This window comes from Gobius niger, assembly GCF_951799975.1.
Source record: "Gobius niger genome assembly, chromosome: 16".
Classification (NCBI taxonomy): domain Eukaryota; kingdom Metazoa; phylum Chordata; class Actinopteri; order Gobiiformes; family Gobiidae; genus Gobius; species Gobius niger.
In genome coordinates, this window is record NC_136867.1 from 18,517,452 (window position 1) to 18,536,528 (window position 19,077).

General features: G+C 41.3%; 1 protein-coding gene across 3 annotated transcripts in view; it reads left to right on the forward strand.

Annotated features, from left to right (window-relative positions):
• Positions 1-17,044, forward strand: part of smoc1 (SPARC related modular calcium binding 1) — a 50,846-nt gene extending 33,802 nt beyond the window's left edge. For 2 of the 3 annotated variants that reach the window (XM_079573099.1, XM_079573100.1), the window contains exons 9-14: positions 4,548-4,740; positions 4,903-4,985; positions 6,899-7,004; positions 8,389-8,633; positions 8,969-9,010; positions 16,512-17,044. In XM_079573099.1, the coding sequence (XP_079429225.1) occupies positions 4,548-4,740; positions 4,903-4,985; positions 6,899-7,004; positions 8,389-8,633; positions 8,969-9,010; positions 16,512-16,549 (707 nt within the window). In that variant the 3' untranslated portion in view covers positions 16,550-17,044. Of the gene's footprint in view, positions 1-4,547; positions 4,741-4,902; positions 4,992-6,898; positions 7,005-8,388; positions 8,634-8,968; positions 9,011-16,511 lie in introns of all 3 variants that reach the window. The other variant, XM_079573098.1, reaches the window with a different exon arrangement.
• Positions 17,045-19,077: the final 2,033 nt, after the last annotated feature.

The window sequence follows — 19,077 nt, forward strand, 5'->3', positions numbered from 1 at the left end:
GTTTGACACTCTGTTTCCCTGACGATAATTATTGAGGCCAAAAAAATATTGTGTAATTTTTATCAGTCATTTATTGAACGATAAGTTGATATACAGATCATGTGGTGAAAGATGACAGAAAAGAAAAACATGTAGGATGAAAGCAGATCAGCAGGGTCACAACCCTCATATACATGTTGTAGGTAAGTTTTGGGTAAATGGAGGGGTATTGGGACCTTAATAATGCAGAAAACATAAAACAGCACCGTCTAGACCAGTGGTTCTCAACTGGTGGGTCGGGTTTTTTTTTCAATTCAATTGACTCTTTGTTTTGATCATAATTTCAGCTTTTTTGGCTCAACCCCCATTTTAACCGAGCTGATTTTCTCTAGTTCAGCTTTACCCAAATCTAACAGCTTCTCGACAGGAGTTCATTTGAAAGCTAAGACCTACAAAACGGATGTTAACTTTTTTGTCACGTTGTTGCCGTGGTTTTGTCACATTTCTGAAGTGATTTGTTGGATTCTCGTTTCTTTTTTGTCACTTTTTTGTTGTGTTATTGTTGCTTTTCCAGCACATTTTTGTTGACCCCTTTGTCCTAATTTTTTGTTGCTTTTTCATCACCTTTTTATTGTGTTATTGCTGCTTTTGTCAGGGTTTTTATGTCATTTTGTTGTGTTTTCATCCTAGTTTTCGACGCTACTTTGACACTTTTTTTTTTTTTTCAAGAACGTTTTAGATTTTGGGTAAAGCCGAACTGGAGAAAATGTGTTTGGTTAAGGTGGGGGTTAAGGGGTTAATGCCTATTCCACTACGTCACATTTTACGTCTAAGTCTAAGTCATGTTTTGGTTGCAGCTTGTCATCCCAGGGTGACTGTGCTTCCCGACACCATAACAGTTGAGAACCACTGGTCTAGAGAAAAATGTGTTATTCACAGTCAAAATAACTTCCTTATAAACAATCTCCATCCATCTTTTCAGTCTGCCCATCCTTATTCAGTGCTCTTTAACCGGGCTTTTAAATGTGACACTGACACCGACAGATCACACGAAAAATACACAAGACCAAAAGGGTAAACGAATAATAGTCAAACGACCTTAAATCATTATTGAGATGTTTGGAAACTATTTGAAACTTGTTGATCTGTTCACTGCCTGGAATCCATCACGGCCCGGTCTCCTGCGCGCACAATCCTTCACGGCCTGCGTCTCTGTATGGGCCATAACAGTGATTTAAAGTGATGCTGGGATTGCGTTTGTAATAAATGTTTGTTTAGGAAGGAAAGATTTGCTCGACTATTTCTCAGACGAAATCGCTGTTGCCAGATTTAGACGATGTGCTGTTCAAAGGCTGAGATTAACTTTGTCATGCTGCTCTTTTGTCAAACTGAAAAAAAATCATCCTTTCTTGTGGTGAGGAAAAACAATAGCAAATAGGGGCAACTTAAGTCAGCCAAGCATGACTCCATATAAAGTGAAGTTATCCCTCTAAATCCTTATGCACCTGTAACTTACAGTCTTAGGTACGTATATCTGCAGTTGCTTATTGATTGAATGCTACTAAAAACTGCTTGATTTTCGATGCTAACATTTCTACTGGTATAACTGTGGGGAAGGTGCGAGAAACAATGTTGGAGTGATTACCGACAGCTGAAAACTATTGGTGAGAGCAAAAGAAGGCAAAGCAGAGACAAAGGGAAAAAATGGTGGAAACATTGCGACACAGGAGATACAAGCAACATACCGGGCATGAAATAAATAAACCAAACCTGATTGACAGGCAGTGATGCAAAACAAAGTGATGCAAAAGTGATGCATTTGATTTGATGCATCCTGCAAAAGAGGTTGACTACTGATACTATCAATATGAGAGAGAGGGAGTAGACAAATAACAGCCTTAAGATCAATAAATACATCCAACTAGCATGGACTGTGGATACAATTACACTGCTTTGAGACTGAACCCGAAGTGTGTGGACGAAGTATTCTGTTTCAACTTTTACCAAGTAAGAAACAGAAATTGGTCTGCGAGCACCAGATCTAAACCTGGCCCACAAATGGACTTAACCAGGCCTAAACTTGGGCTAAACTAGGCCTAAACTGGGCCTAAACTAGGCCTAGACTGGGGCTAAACCAGGTCTAAACTGGGGCTAAACCAGGTCCAAACTGGGGCTAAACCAGGTCTAAACTGGGGCTAAACCAGGCCTAAACTGTGGCTAAACCAGGCCTAAACTGTGGCTAAACCAGGCCTAAACTGTGGGTAAACCAGGCCTAAACTGGGGCTAAACCAGGCCTAAACTGTGGGTAAACCAGGCCTAAACTGTGGGTAAACCAGGCCTAAACTGTGGCTAAACCAGGCCTAAACTGTGGGTAAACCAGGCCTAAACTGTGGGTAAACCAGGCCTAAACTGTGGGTAAACCAGGCCTAAACTGTGGGTAAACCAGGCCTAAACTGTGGGTAAACCAGGCCTAAACTATGGGTAAACCAGGCCTAAACTGTGGGTAAACCAGGCCTAAACTGGAACTAAACCAGGCCTAAACTGGGGCTAAACCAGGCCTAAATTGTGGCTAAACCAGGTCTAAACTGGGGCTTAACCAGGTCTAAATAGTTCTAAAGAGAGACTAACCCAAATGAAATAAAGACCGATAGAGAAACCTGTTGTAAATTTGAACATGTAATTTGCATATTTAACAGCCTAAATTCAAGCGCTTCTATTATACGTTATATTTCAAATAAGGAGAAACATCAAAGTGTTTATAAAAGTGACATAATAAATAATACATTTGTACAATAAAGCAACATTTCCACGATCTGCAGATGGTCAATGATCCTGCTCCACTGTGACTTTATACCTGTGTCGTCTATATTCCATGATCAGCCTTCCCTGAGGAGACATCTTCAACAAGGAACTAATTATTCTGATGGTTCATGACGCGCTCTGTGTGTGGCTTCACTTCAGCCCTTTTAGATTTTCCCGACGATGTTCTCAAAGAGCTGCGGTTTCCGATCACTCAGCCTCTGCCAAACACAATAGTGATTTAAATTAAAGGGGAAAGAATGAACCTAAAATAAATAGCACCGAAATAGTGATACAAAGAAAGAATGCATATAATTATATTGGGTTTCAAAAGGCATTTTCCATTTATATTTATCAAAACAGTTTCCTTTTGCTAATTCTGGCGCCAGAATAAGCTTCGTAAAATAAACAGCGCTAAATAATGGAGCTAAAGCACTTGAGAATGAGGTTGTGCAGGAGATGTGTAGTCATGTGCCTCTGTGCTGTCTTTTTTTTTCTCTTTCTCTTTTGCCAGCACTGAAGACAATAAGGTATTTCAGGAATGCATACATCATATCAATTGCAAGCCTGTGTCATTAGGAATTAAAATATTTCTTCTATGAAAAGAAATCGGTTGAGTTATTGCTTTGCTACTTGCAGCAAAGATCAAAAGTGGAAACTACTGCTCTTGAATATGTTGTCTTATAATAAATCTATATAAATAAATGATAGTATAGTAATGACATGCTTTAGATTATTTCCTATCCCCCCCCCCTGTGTCCTCTTCCTCAGTGTCGAGCTGCTATTGTAGATATTGCACTTAACCAGCTCCTAATTGGTCCAAGAACACTTCATCTCCATGACAACAGTCTCATGTTGTTTCGAGCCTGAAGTGAGAGTCGTGGAGGTAATGGATGTGAATGTAAATACAGTGAGAACAAGGTGCATAAACAGATACTTTTGTCCTCATTCACAAACGTACAATTGCAGAAACATTGTATTGTTCTAGTTTGAATTTCCTCTTCATGTTTTACTATAGTTGCCTTAAGGTTTGCAGATTGTGTTCAGCGTGTTCATTATCTTGGGGAATAAGAAAACAAATATTTAAATTTGCAATAACCTCCACCTGAACAGAGCACATTTTGTCCAGTTTGGCTTTACCCAAATCTAAAAGCAAAAAAGAGACAAAAGAGCAACAAAAAAGTGCTGGAAAAGCAACAATAATACCATAAAAAAGCTTCCAAAACACATGACTAAAGCAACAATAAAAGTGACAAAAACTTGACAAAAAAGCCACAAAAAGTGACAAAATTAAATGGAAAAAGTGACGAAAAGAAGCAACAAAAAATTGACAAAAAAGCGATTCAAAAATGTGACAAAAGCAACAATAACACAACAAAAACACAATTGAAGAGTGATGAAAAATCAACAAAAAAAAATCAATGAGAAAACCAAGATAGAGTGACAAAAAAGTGACAAAAATGTGATAATAAAGTGACCAAAATACGGGGGGAAAAAAACCCCTACAAAAACATAAAAAAATGCGACTAAAAAGCGGCGACAACGCAATGCAAAAGTTGTAAGTCTTAGCTTTCAAATGAAGCATTACATTGGCCTATAGGCTTTTAGATTTGGGTAAAGCTGAACTGGAGAAAATGCGATCAGGGGTTAAGAGATTGACCTGATACACAGTTGTTTCACCAAAAGCTCCTGTGGGAATGTAAAGTCTGTGGAGCTCCTGGAAAAGGCCTTGGGGAGTAATCATTTTGAGTGCGTTCCTGTGGTTGTAGAGAAGGTCCCCTCTTGTGACCAGGAGAGGCAGAGCGCTCTGGACGAGTCGCGGCTGAACCCTCGCGAGGCCGCCTTCATCCCGGACTGCGGTCCCGGGGGACTGTACCAACCCGTGCAGTGCCACCAGTCCACAGGCTACTGCTGGTGTGTACTGGTCGACACGGGACGGCCCATCCCAGGCACCTCCACCAGGTCAGGCTGCATTATCATCTGGGGCAGTATCTCCTGTTTAGTTTATCATTGTCGTGCCTTTTTTTAAGGGCCGTGTGCATCATCACTGAATGTTCTCCGTGTGTTGCAGAATAATTGTACATTCATCTTTGTGGTTTATCAGGTTTATGTTTTTTGTTACAGGTACCAGACACCGGAGTGTGACAACGCTGCTCGCTCTCGAGTCTCAGACACAGAGGACCCCTTCCAAGGCAGAGAGATCACAGGTAGAGGTAGTGTTTTATTTACATTTTTTTTAATGGACATGAGCGTTCTTCAGTCCAGAGCTTGTGCACTTGTCATCCAAAGATTATGTGGAGAAAAAAATAAAATAAATGTTATTTAATGAGTGGGTTGTAATGATGCGGTTCTAAAATGTCATTTTTATATATTTTTGTCAAGGTTCATTCAAATGATTTCAGTTTTAATATAAGTTTAGTTGTTTCAAATCATCAAGTCAATTCGATCAACTAAATCTAAAAGTGTTACAAATAGGTCTAGTATACTCAAACTTGTCTGGATGTGGTCTCTTTGTTTGACTAGGGAGACATAAAATTGTAAATTATTGCTTATTCCATTCTGCTTGTTATTATTACCGCCTTTGCTGTTCGAAATCCCGGCAGATCTTGGAAGCTAAGCAGGGAAGGGCCTGGTTGGTACTTGGATGGGAGACCGTTTGGGAACACCAGGAAGCCTGGGTGAATGTAATGAGTGAGTGGTTGGTGGCGGTCGGAGGGGCCGATGGCAAAGGCCGGTTGCCTCGCTTCCGTCAGGCTACCCCATGGCAGCTGTGGCTACAACAGTAGCTTACCACCTCCGAGTATGGAGTGAATGAATAATGACGATGATGATGAATGTAGACAAAATAGATTAGTCAATAAGTATGGTTTCAATATTAGGCAGTGACAACTTTATTTATACCACATATTTCACAGTCAAGGCAACTCAATGCGCCGTTTAGTCAGAGACCGTCCCGTCCCTGGTTGGTGTTGCCCCTGTGTTCAAGCCCAGGCTGTAACTCAATTCCCATCTGGCGAGTTTACAGAGTGGAGCATGACTCCTGACTGAGAGGCAGATGTGCTGTGGTTTACTGAAGGCGTGGGGAGGGAGGGGGCTCTGAGTGGTACAGACCGAGAAGCGGAGCTGAGGTTTATGTGCAGGAGAGATGTTCTACACTGAAGCTTTGGTTTTGGGATGTGGAGTATTGTACAGTCAAATGAATGAGTGACAGTTAAAGCTTGCATTTAGTCAAATCTCCAGTAGGTTTAAGATAGTCATGCTATACAAGTGCTCGCTATGACGTCACCTCCAGGGCTCACACCATGTCAGTGGATGCACTCTAGGTGTCTTTGCTGTGACCTGACTGTAACTTTACCGGGAGCGGGACGTCTCCTGCTCGTCTCCATGGAGATGTTGACTAAAGGCAGCCAAATATGAGATTTAAATAGTTAGGTCATCCTATTTCCTGTAGAGTCTCCTCTGAGATGATGTTGCCAGTGATCCACAGCAAGACCTGCCCATAATAGCCACATTAGTTCCTCCAAAACAAAGCTCTGGGCGTCATAACTCCCCAATTTAACACTTGGTTTGAGGCACAGCGAGTTGGCCCTGCTGTTGGACAAGTTAATTGGATTCCCCTGGTGGCAGGGGCATCGGACCACCTCATGCACTACAAGAGTCGCATTGAGCTATGAGTCAAAATGGACCAATGTGGTGGGAGAGAGGGGGGAGAGGGGATCAAAATAGAACAAGAAAATGAGTTAACTATGCAGCTGCGTTTGAAGTGTAGCTTTAAGAGACACAATTAGGAGGGAAAAATTTGCACTGCTTTAGCGTGCTATTAAAGCCATACATCTGGACAATTAAAGTGAGCTACCCAAGGTGTTCGAATCGTGTCATAAAAGTTAACAGGTCTGGGCCGCTGCACACTTTCTGCTCCACTTCTCTGCATGTGCCCCACTGAAGCCTTACAAAACAGCCAAACAATGCACTTCCTCCTCTTACACTGTCTGATTCACCTGTTATACAGCTATACAGCGGATATATGCGTTTTATTACCGCCCCAGTGCCATCTGTCTCTGGAGGTGCTTTATTGGGTTAAATTAGTTGTGGAAAGGTAATTGTGCTGTTTTGTCTTCAGGCTGCCCAGACGGAAAGAAAGTGGAATTCATTACAAGCCTGTTAGATGCCCTCACCACAGATATGGTCCACGCCATAAACTCTCCAGCTCCCTCTGGTGCTGGGAGGTAAGTACACATGACGTGGTGCCCATCAATGTAGCACAAAGTTCTGGTCCCTTACAAAACTTCTTGGTGGACACGCCCAACATGTTGGCTCTTTTCAGGTCCAGCACTAGGAGAACAGTACCTCTCAGGTCAGGCAAATGGTAGCCTACTACAGCTGGCATTTGGAGTGTAGGTTCTATAATGATATGAAGCCAGCATGACTCTCTGCGCCCTTAGCATTTCCAAACTTCGTAATCTGATACCATGTCCATGTCAATAATAAAATCCATGGAGACCAAAATTACATTACAAGACAGACAGGGGCTTACATAAAAGGGCTAGCAGAGGTAAAAAAAACAAACTGTGCTCCCCATGAATGCGCCACGGTGTGCAGCGTCATAATACAGGTGCGCCATACCAAAATAGAACAATGAAATTCCAAATACAAAATGTATTATTATGGATATGAATTACTTAAATGGACTATACAGAGTTTAAAAATGTTAAAATTGTGTATTTTCCTCTCCCTACATGTTCCAGCAATGTCCTAATGTGTAGAATGAGGCCAGACCTGTTCACCACAACTGCCTCTAAAATCCTGCACTGTCACTCAAAAAATTGTTACTTCGGGTCCAAAGTACCGCCATGCACGAGCTTGATATAGAGACTGCAGTTACACATAAGAGCTGAGGTGACAGTAGTGAGTATAAAATGGCCAACTTGCATCTAGCCCCTTTAACCAAATAATTTGAAGAACAATAAATAAGGCCAAAATAACCATTAACCAAAAACCATAACAAAATTGCCAAAAAAATACAAAATTAACAAACTAATTGTGGCATAAACTAGTAACTATTTACAGAACAAAACATAATTTAGGCTCCTTCATGGATTATTTTTGACAAATACTGACCACTGCAGACTGAGAAATTCCTGTCATTACTAACATTGCATTTCTCCACATGTTTTTTTTTTTTATGGGGATGAGTTTATAGTATATTTCAAACCTTTCAGGGGGAAGGTGAGGTATCAATGTAATCAACTAACCTGCAAACAGCACAGCGTTATATTTGCTTGATAAAATGGTTCATCATACAATGTGGAGTGTTGCACAGCGGTCTGTTGTTTTATTTTCACAAATGTCAGCTTTTGCAACATCCCACAAGACGTCAAACAAAATTAACTTCACTACAAAAAAATGTGTCTTTAGATACTATTTCTGAGAACAAAAATATGCCTTGTATTACACACTTGCATGCACTCAGATAATGTTTCATTCATTTATTTGGCCATAAAGTATGGTCCGTGTTCACAAAACAGGAAATCTACCACAGCAGTGTTATCCCGCTCATTTGCTTGTTGAATAATCTAAAATACGGTTCATCTTGTCTTTGATTTTCTCCAGGTTTGTGGAGCCCGACCCCAGCCACACACTGGAGGAGCGGGTGGTGCACTGGTACTTCGCTCAGCTGGACCTGAACGGCAGCCACGAGATTAACAAGAAAGAACTGAAGCCTTTTAAGAGATACCTGAAGAAAAAGGCCAAACCCAAGAAATGTGCGCGCAAGTTCACCGACTACTGCGACCTCAACAAGGACCGGGCCATCTCCCTGCACGAGCTGAAGGGCTGCCTGGGAGTCAGCAAAGATGGTAAGGGGTTAGGAGAGGAGCCAAGGAGCTGGGAGTCAGTGGGTAATTGATAGAGGGGTCACGGCAAAGGTCACGTCAGCGGTGTGAACACGAGGCCAGCTGGGAAGTCATGCTTGTCTCACCAAAACCATTTCAACCGGGAGAGTTAAACAGACACAGACGAATGAAGTTTGTCAAATACATCAACTTTTGGTGCTTAGAAGCCAGCAGGTAGAAGTGTCTGCGAAGAAGGGAGAGAATGATGGAATTTGGAAAAAAAAGATGGAGGATCACTTTTTGGCCAATGCGTCTTTTCTGATAAACGTGAATCCGAAACGCATTTTTCTGTTTTGCAGGTAATGGGAACCAAGGGACAAGGCAAGGGACAAATCTATTCAGTAAGGCACTTTACTTTGTTTTCATTATTGTGTCCTGCTCCTTTTATGTGTCCAACACGCAAAACAGACTATTCATGTCACTGATAATAAGTCATTGTTTACAGGGCACGTTTTTAGAACATTCTAAGTAAACTAAATCAGCTCGAGGTCCTCAAACTTTTCTTTCGTAACTTTCGACATATGTCCATGGTCCGGACATATGCAGCTCTTGAAAATGTCTCTTTACAAAGCAGAACTGATAAATGGATCAAAAATGTTGCCATCTTATTTCAATGTTATTCAAAATGTTCAGATAATTTTTAATTTAGCCTTAGAAATTAGATATATTGAGAGGATGAAAAAGCTTTGGGGTCCGGACTAAAGCCTCTGGAGGTCTGGATCTGGACACAGGTCTGCCGGTTCTAGAACATTGCAGTGTTGCACCCTCATTTTGAGCCATTCTTGCATATTTGAGTGATATGCGGCATGGTTATACAGGTCCGGGTTTGATTCCCACCAGGGACGGGGCCTTTCTGTGTGGAGTTTGCACGTTCTCCCCGTGTCTGCGTATGTTTCCTCCGAGTACTCCGGTTTCCCCTACCACTAAAAACATGTACGATAGGCCAGGATGAATGAGAGTGTGTTTGAGAGTTCGCATGGGGGACGACGGATGGAAATTAACCCAAGGCTACAATCCGGTGTGGCTTGTTCATTAACTTGCGCTGGCCCTACCAAATAAACCAATAAAGTAAAGTAAAGTAAAGTAAAGTTGTGCCACTTTCCCTCAGTTTATCTGTGGGCCCTCTAATGATTCTGCAACATAAGGATCTTTGTAGCATTTTCCAACAAACACGATGTAAGATTTAAGATGTGTTTAAAATTATATCAAAAAGCAGAACACCCCCTCTTTTTTAAAAATAAATATTGTTATTGCAGGCAAGACCTTTTTATTTTGTGTAATTTAGGTATTTTGATTCTTGATTCAGTGTCATAAATCACCAAAACAGGTACAGACAGATTTACAGGCTGTTAGAGGCAACTGAGAAAATATGAGTTGTAATGGTGTGTTATGAGCCGTTTACACTTAGGTCATAAAACACAATTAAACTACTTTTTCCCCCAAATCAACACATTTTTGAGCCCAGATTTATTTCACCACCGTAAGACGTGGCTTTTGCAATTCGAGATACTATCAAGCTTGTTCACAGTGTGTTATCTAGCTCTGTTTTGGTGAGCTCCTGTATATTTTGATGTGTGTTATTAGTCCCGTCGGTGCAGTTGACTCTGCGCTATGGTCTGTTCAGCTCCACTTCTTGTCTGAGGTCATGTGTTTAGACAGGCACGGGCTCTGAGCGGCCGTGAGCGGTGGCTGGGTTTGGGCATAACGTCAGAGCTCTCAGGGTCTGTCTGCTGATGCCAGGGTAAACAGGAGCAGGTATTGGAGGAGCAGAGAGGAGGCTGCTCTCCCTCTGGGCACTCAACCCTTTTTAGAGAAGATATATACAGAAAATTGGCATGACAGCTTTATATAGCCGATCAAATATCAAGATTTGCATAAGGAATCCATTTATTAATCAGTAACACGCTCATAAAATAATATTTTCAGAGAGTCGGTTATTCCATTCCATTGGGGTGACCAGTGGCTCAGTTGGTAAAGCGGGTCGTCTCATGATCGGAAGGTCGGGGGTTTGATCCCGCCTCCTGAAGGTGCATACTGTTGTCGTGTTCTTGGGCAAGACACTTCACCCACCTTGCCCCTATTGTCTGTGTAAACTACAGTGTGACTGGGTGACTGGTTCCTTGCTGCAAAGCGCTTTGGTTGCTAATGTAGGTGGAAAAGCGCTGTATAAGTTGAGAGCATTTACCATTTGTGGGCAACATTCTTCATCTAGTAATATTTTGTGGTGGTTTGGTGCCAGTGAGAGATGGCTGTGGCAGTGTTAGTCTCCCCAAGGACAGATGGACAAATTCAGACGAAACAGGCATCCAAGAGCATGGCAGAATAATGGATAATTGTTGACATATTGTGTCAGCATTTTCCTTGGGCGGATGGAAAAACAACAAGAAAAAAAGATTTTATTTAGAATTAAAATCAAGGCTTTTATGAAAAGGTTAACGAGATACAGAACGTTTCAAAAATAAACCTGAATTTAAGATGTAAGATTAAAGAAAGCTTTTTTGTGACCTCATCCTCATGAAACATGGAATTGAATTTCCATGACTCGCAAACCCTTGGTGCAAATTGAATAAAATGTTAAAATATGTTCACAAAATATACAAAACTGGGGGTTAAAGTTCAGCGACTCTGAGGGACTGGAGTGGACAGTTTGTAAATGCAGGTGGAAGTGAAGGAAGAGAGGGCAGGGAAGGTAGAGAGTCCAACTTTCTGAATGGATGAAGATACAGTCAGATCCGGTCTGTAGAGTGTCCTCCCTGAAGGCTTCTCCTGTACCATTTTAACACATAAACACGTTCCATTTTATTCTATAAGTCCAAACTTTATTCCAAACAATGTGCTGTTGCTGCGATTGGCTGTAGACCTGTCGATTTGATTAGTGTGATCGACCATAGATTTACCCACAATTTGATTAAAATTTGATTAATCTCTCAGCCCTAGTTTCCCCACGGTTAAACAATGGAAGACAACGCTGTAAATCCAACTTGAATTGGCATAATTGATAATAAATAGTATGACTGTTACTACCTTCATGCCATTGTGCTGACAGCTTTATCTGACTCTTTATCTGAGAGCCCTGATTGACGCATAAACAGAGATGAACAAGTCCAGCGCTGCACATATGGCACCATTCTGCTCTGACTAAGACAGACTGTGGAGCTGTTCAGGTATGACCGGCTGGATGTCTTTAAGTTGCACTAACGTTGCCAGGTTTTAAATCTTATCATGTGCGGCGTTAGCTCAGGATGGTCACAGGAGCGCAGTTGGACATATTTACAGTGTACGGTACGTGCTTTTGCGAGGATCTCGGGTCCGTAAAGGTGAAGTGAAGCACAGCTGTGAGAGAGGCCAAGCTTACGACACGCTGGCAAAGGGAACGGATGAGTTCATGGAGCTATGATGAGGCTAAACTGCTATAGACGGGGAGACTGAACTGCTTTTGCATGGGCGACACAGTGATACAGCAGTTAGCGCTTGTGCTTCACAACTAGAAGGTCCCGGGTTCAATTCCCAGATGGACAGGACCTTTCTGTATGGAGTTTGCATGTTCTCCTCTTGTCCTTGTCCGGGAAAAAAACAACAACATGTACAATAGGATACATGATACCAGGATGAATGAGAGTATGAGTGGTTGGTGGTTGGAGGGGCTGATGGCACAGACTGGTTGCCTCAAGTCTGTCAGTCTAGCCCAAGGGCAGCTGTGACTACAATGATGTAATGAGCTTACCACCACCGAGTATGGCGTTAATGAATAATGTCTACAGTGTAGCGCTTTGAGAAACTTGGTAATACAGGTTTTTAAAGCGCAATACATGTGTAAGCCATTATCATTATTATATTCATCCCCTGACATTATCATACAGTAAGGCTTCCCTGCTTTGCCTCATGAAAATCAAGCCTTAGAATGACTAAAGAAGGCACAAAACTTTAAAACATAAAGTACACAGTAAATAGTAGCTTGTCTTTCCACTTTCTTCATTCAATTTTGCCTCATTGTTTAAGGTCTTGTTAAAAAACAACTGTGGGGCAAAGAAAATGTAAAGGAAATAAAATAAATACATTTAATTACAAATGAAGCGGTCGTACCAATATGCAGGTGAAACTCAGAAAATTAGAATATCGCTAAAAAGTGCATTCATTTCTGTTATTCAATTTAAACAGTGAAACAAATATATGATAGACTCATTACATTACATGCAAAGTGAGATATTTTGATTTTCATGGCTCAGTTTGTAAAATCCCTAAAGTAAATATTTCATAAAATTAGAATATTTTGAAAATGGACTGTAAGCCAGTATCAAAAAAATTATAACAAATAAAGGCTTGACATATGTCACTTTGCATGTAATGAGTCTATATCCTATATTAGTTTCACATTTTAAGTTGAATTACAGAAACGATATTCAAATTTTCCGAGTTTCACCTGTAATAATTGATGCTGTTTTGACCATATGGCCAATTATAATAAAAGCACTGACCAGAGTCCACTCTAATTGAGAGAAACTGTTATGATTGGCCATGTAGGATTCATTTTGGCAATAATAGATTTAAAAGGAAGGGATTCAAGACCCACTTAACTTTTATATAAAGGATTAGGTCATTAGCAGAACAAGGCATCAGATCTACGCATGAAATGTCGTTGGAGAGAGACAGAATCCAGGCCTGGGACCTGGACCAGTAGCCTGTAGCAAACCAAACAAATCACTGCGGAGTTTATGGTGTTGGCTACAAACATGCTAATTTCATTAAGACAGATGTAAACAAGTGATTTAAGTACAAACATGTGTCGTATGAAACAACATGCAAAGCAACATCAATCACAATCACGGCCGTTTATTGAGAATTTACAGAGTTACTGACACTGTACAGCTTTGATGCACAAAACAAATACTAATTATTTTTGACGGTGATTATTTACAACCTGTTTAGCAGTTGAGCGCGCTGGTTTCTGTGCCCTGTCCCGCTCATCCCCGTCACTCCATTGGAATGAATGGGGCGCATTATGAGGCTGGCACCGCGCTAGAGCTCAGTTAAAGTCCTGTCTGTCTGAGCCAAGAGCATGACTCCACTCACACTTGTGTTTAATGAAGCTGACATCAGGCAGCAGTAAACACAGACGGGTCAGTGCGGGGGACGAGGGGTTCAACCTGCCACTACCTGCTGCTGGGAGAGACGCTGCTTATATATACAGGTCTTAAGATTAACATTAGGAATGCTGGGGAGGTTTGTTGTGACTACAAGTAAGACTTTTGATGTTGAAATCCCTTTAGCCAGACCTGTGTGTTTTATTTCATATATGTACATGTACAATAGAAGATTTTGGCATTGTCATCTTGCGGGATCAGAACTACAATACAATCAGGAGTCTGACAGCTTCAGAAATGTATTACAGGTGTGGGAAAGAAGAAAGAAGGCCTAATAAACCTAATCGGATTATTAATAACACTTTTACTTTCAGCAATTACATATTATGCATTGATTTTAACTAAGATTCTGAAGCCATGTTAGTTCATTTTGTAAGTACACAAAATGAGAAAAATATAAAAGAAATATAAAGTGTTTATTTTACACATTATGTGAAAAATGAACACAATAAATACATGCACTTAGATGATGAAGTGTGACATGTTCAAGTGGATGGATGTAATTACAATTTGGATACTGAAAGCACTTATTGGCCTGTACCGTTTGAAAAGAATAACAGCCACAGTAGCCAGAGATGTGAAGTCCGTGCTGTGACTTTTTTTTTGTAAATTAGTTTTACATTTTGACAAATAAATAAAAAATATCTAGGGACAATAAAGCAGGTCAAACATGCTATTGCTAACTAACCATTTGAGTGTTTATTTTGTAATCAATTTAGACAACAATAGTAAACATGAGAAAAATCATAAGGCCTCACATTTTGGAAACTAGGAAGAACACCTGCTACATTTTAGCCATTTGGCAGCATTGTTTTGTTGCATTGGACTGAAACATATTTGAAACACATTACAGGCCACAGCAATAATCTAAGAAAATCACACTCTGTTAGTTAGACTATGAATGAGCGATTATCTGTCTTATAACTGAACATCCTTTCAGCCTGAGCTCTCCTACACTTCAGAGAGTCTGTGTGCCAGTCCTGTGCCCTCACTGCCACCACGATAAGCCATGTCCCTTATTCCCAGCCCCAAAGCCAGCGCTCCTGTATGGGACCGTCCCATGTGAGACGAGGTGATTCACGGCAGGACAGGGTCTGCTTTCACTGCTTTATCTCAAGTGGGGCCGAAGTGTCCAGGGAGAGGCGGGCGGGCTTTGTGCGGGTAATGCCTGCAGACAGTGTCCACAGTGACTGGGCCGGACAGAGCAGCAGTAATTACAATGATCTTCACAACAAAGGGGTTTATCTGAGCGCTAAATGAGGGCTCATTAAAATGTCAGGGCGCGGTCTCACTTAACAGCGACCTGGCAAGACGCGCCGGGCCGACAGTTTAGATCTGACCGGGACAATGCTGCTGGGGGGAAAAATGGCATCACATTGATAAGATAGTTTAATTGTTACTTGTTGGAAATAAATACTATAATGAGCTTTGGGTTATTATGTAGCCGTGTGCATTTTTTTACACTATTGCCACAGCTGCTTAGCGTCCATGATGAAACCTCCCTTAAAAATTGTGCTGTGAGGACACACTGTTTTGGTGACCCTATAACTATCACCAGCATATTATGTGCATTAATGTGTGACAGTATAAACAGCAGAAGTATATATTTGTTTTCCCAAAATGTTACACAGAACAAAATCTCAAATTGACTCTGAATATCCAGTTTCCATGCCTACTCTATATATACTATCATAGTGTTATCACAATGTACGTTCGCTCAGTGGGCTGTAATGTTTTATCTGACACACTTAAAGTATATGCGAGAACAGGTTTAGCGGCGCAGCTCCTGTCTGTGGAGTCCAGTGTGATTTACGGGGCAGTGAAAGGCGTGCGGTGCGTGACACGGTGAGCAGGAGACCGGACCCTCAGCCCTGTCTGAGTCCAATGAAATCAGCTGCAGCTCAGTTTCACGGGCAACATAAGCAGCCCGGACAGGCACACACCTGCAGCGGGACACCTCCCACTGCTCAGGACATGTGGGTCAGTACGGGAACAAACGACTGGTCCATGTAGCCTATACCACCTACATGCCCTTCAAGAACGCTAGCACTTCTGTGTGTAGCTTTGCAGACTTTCAGGCCCTAAGATCCGTCTCATTGCTTTGCTTTTAGCCAGGATAACTCAAATGCAAGAAAACAGCGAAAGTATAACAAAAACACCCTGTAGACTGAATGTTCAAACCACCATCTGTAAGCAATTTCGATCTTTTGTCTCTGTGACCTCTCTCAGGCTACTCTTTGAATCTGGACTGCTGAAATCTTCGCCCTAAGCTCACTGGTCAGATTCATGAGGAGTCCATCTTTTGTCCAGTTTGATGGAAGCATATGGAACATAAAACAACTTGACTTATTGGACCATTCTGCAACATATTAGTGAATTATAGAGAAGAGGTATAGACACATAATGATTGGAAGTTCATTATGTAATATTTGATGTCGCATAGCAGGAAGCCAGGTTATCAAACACCCCTGACAACCTGCTGTATATGAGTGGAGAGTTTTAGCACAAATGGGGATGAAGATCAGATGAGACATGATCTTCAGAGGCCTAATGTCTCAACGACTTAAAGAAAGAGTATGTATAATGGGTACAAAGTCTGTTGCTTCTAGTTCTGCCCTCACCTTGACATCTAAAAAGACGATGTAAAGTGCCACAGTTGCCCTGAGCACCATCAGTTAACGTGTCCTCTTTCTCTCTACTGTCTGTGTGTGTGCGTTGGCAGTCGGTCGCCTGGTGTGAGGATCAGCACAAGAGGAACCACACCTGCCACACCGAGCGCTGGAGGGAAACTCAAAACAGGAGCTCCGAAAAACGAAGCCTGTGATTTATGAAACGAAGCGAAAACGGCGCCAAAATATTTGCACTTTCTCCTCCCCCACGCCTGACATCGCCCCTGTATGTACTGTACGCCTTATGGAAGTGACTGAAGGTCTATCGGCTAAAACGAGAATATATTTGTGAAGAAGACAGGCTCACCACTGGAGCTGATTGTGACACATGCCCCTGTCTTGATGTATTGTATTGTAAAAAACGCAACTGTTAATAATGTTTTGGATGATAAAATGTTTAAATGTCCCGTAAGAAATGGACCAACTTGAGCTTTCCGTTTTGGCCACAATGGAATTCCACATGAAAAATAGCCTAGATGTTTTCAGAAGTACTTTTAGTGCAAACTGACTGTTTTAGAACACAGTATGCACCTGGTCGCACTTTACAGCAAGTAATAGCATAGTATTTACAAACGTAACAAGTTTAAAATGATGGACGCGCACATCATTTATTTCATGGTAAAGATTTAGAAGTCTTACACTAACCCTGTCTGTTACTGATGATGGCTCAGTGGTTGCCAGTGTTCCCCTATTTCAACCTGGATAGACTGAAACAGACAAAAGCAGCCATTAGAAAGATTTACTGACATATGTATATTTTTGGTGATCAGATCCGGGTAGTAGACATTGATATACGAATTAAGTCAAGTTAGTATGAATGGGCATGCTAGAGTTAGACATGTCTTTCCCCAGAGCCTGGACACTGGTGGTGGTATGGGAGGCCTGTGAAGGATGCAGCAGGGAGAGCCGGAGACGGGGTGGAGGCGGGTCGCAGCACAGCTGGGAACTGAACAAACCATAAATGCTGGAGGCTTAAAAGTAGAACCGAGGGCAATGGTTGGCTTCTATGAAGGCGTGGCTCTGCGCTGATAGGCTGAGATGGAGGCGTGACCCTCATAGACATGATCATTGGCTGGAGGTGGGTGATGCTGAAATTAGTCTCCCAGGTTAAAGTTACGCATAGGCTTCATATGTGACTGTTTCTGGGAGCCCTGGTTTCCCCTACCACTAAAAACACATGGAATTTGTTCTCCTCTAAAGCTACGACTCCCTTAAAAAGGACAATCTAAAATCTAAATCTAAAAATGGGACTAAAGGTTAAATAAAATAAATAAAAAAACATGCCAAGAGTGGTATTGGCAATAATATGTAACTAAGGCTGCATACTGCGTTCCATTACTATGCTATTACTGTGATGTAGAGTAGCAATCAACTGTAAACTGTAGTGCAGTAGTACACACAGCAGAAACACACACACAGATATACAACACAACACTGTTCTGTGCATTGAAATCATCCACAAACTCACTGCTTCACACGTCTTCACAGAAACCACATGTGCCTATTGGTATACTTGTACTTGATGCTCATGACAAGGGCACACATCTTGTTTTTGTAAATATTTAACTTCCTTTTAAAATGCAGATTCAACAGTGACCCCTTTGGTTGTTTTTCCTGTCTGACAATAAACACAACATTTCTGTTTATCACCAGTCTATTTCTCACAATGTCTTCAGTCAGGGTCCAGTCCCAGTGCTGAGCTGAATCACATTTCTACAATAAACAATGTGAACCCATTACTTGACCCGTACCAGTAGTTTCCTTATTGTTAATGAGAGCATATTGTGACACTGATAATCCCAGGTGGGGACAGAGGTTAAAATACAAATACAGGAAGTTTTATAAAAGAATAACTGCCCTGCATTGACCACTATATAAGCATTTCTATCACCTAAAACACGGGACAGTGGTCTGACAATAATCGGGAAATAACTCAGCATATGTGCCTGTTTCTGATTTTCGGCATTTGAGACTAATTTGGTGAAAAGCAATTGTTACATGTTTTGTTCAGATCAAGTGGCCATGATAACGGCTCTTGTCTATTATGGACCGTAATGTTTGTCTGGAGCAAAACACAGAGAGGAATTGTTTGGAAAAAGGAACAATTTCTCAATATGCCACAGTGAGCAGAATAGATTAGTGAGTGTCACATTTGATTTGCATCAATGCAATCTAAAATTCATTGTGTGGGTTTATATCATTTGTATACAAAAAATATAAAAGTAGCTTCATCTGCAATCTGCAGAATACAGTTGGTTTTGTCTAACCACAAAAAATATATATGGAGACGTGCATTTTATCCAACTGGTTTTTCCTCCATTGATACCTACCTTTACAAGCAGTAGTTGAACAATATTCGAATGCTGCCACAATCCCCTGCAGAATAATACGAGCAAACAAGAATGGCTGTAAAAAAAAAAAACATACAAAATGTAGGAGTTTAACAGTTTTCCAATATAAAAATGTCCATTTCACTGAAACGAAACAGGTGCAGAAAAAGTGCAACAGCGCCCCCTGGCTGAGACAAACGGTTCTAATTTACAAATCCCGAATATTAACGTAATAATGATCAAACCTATAGGTCCACCTCTGATTGGT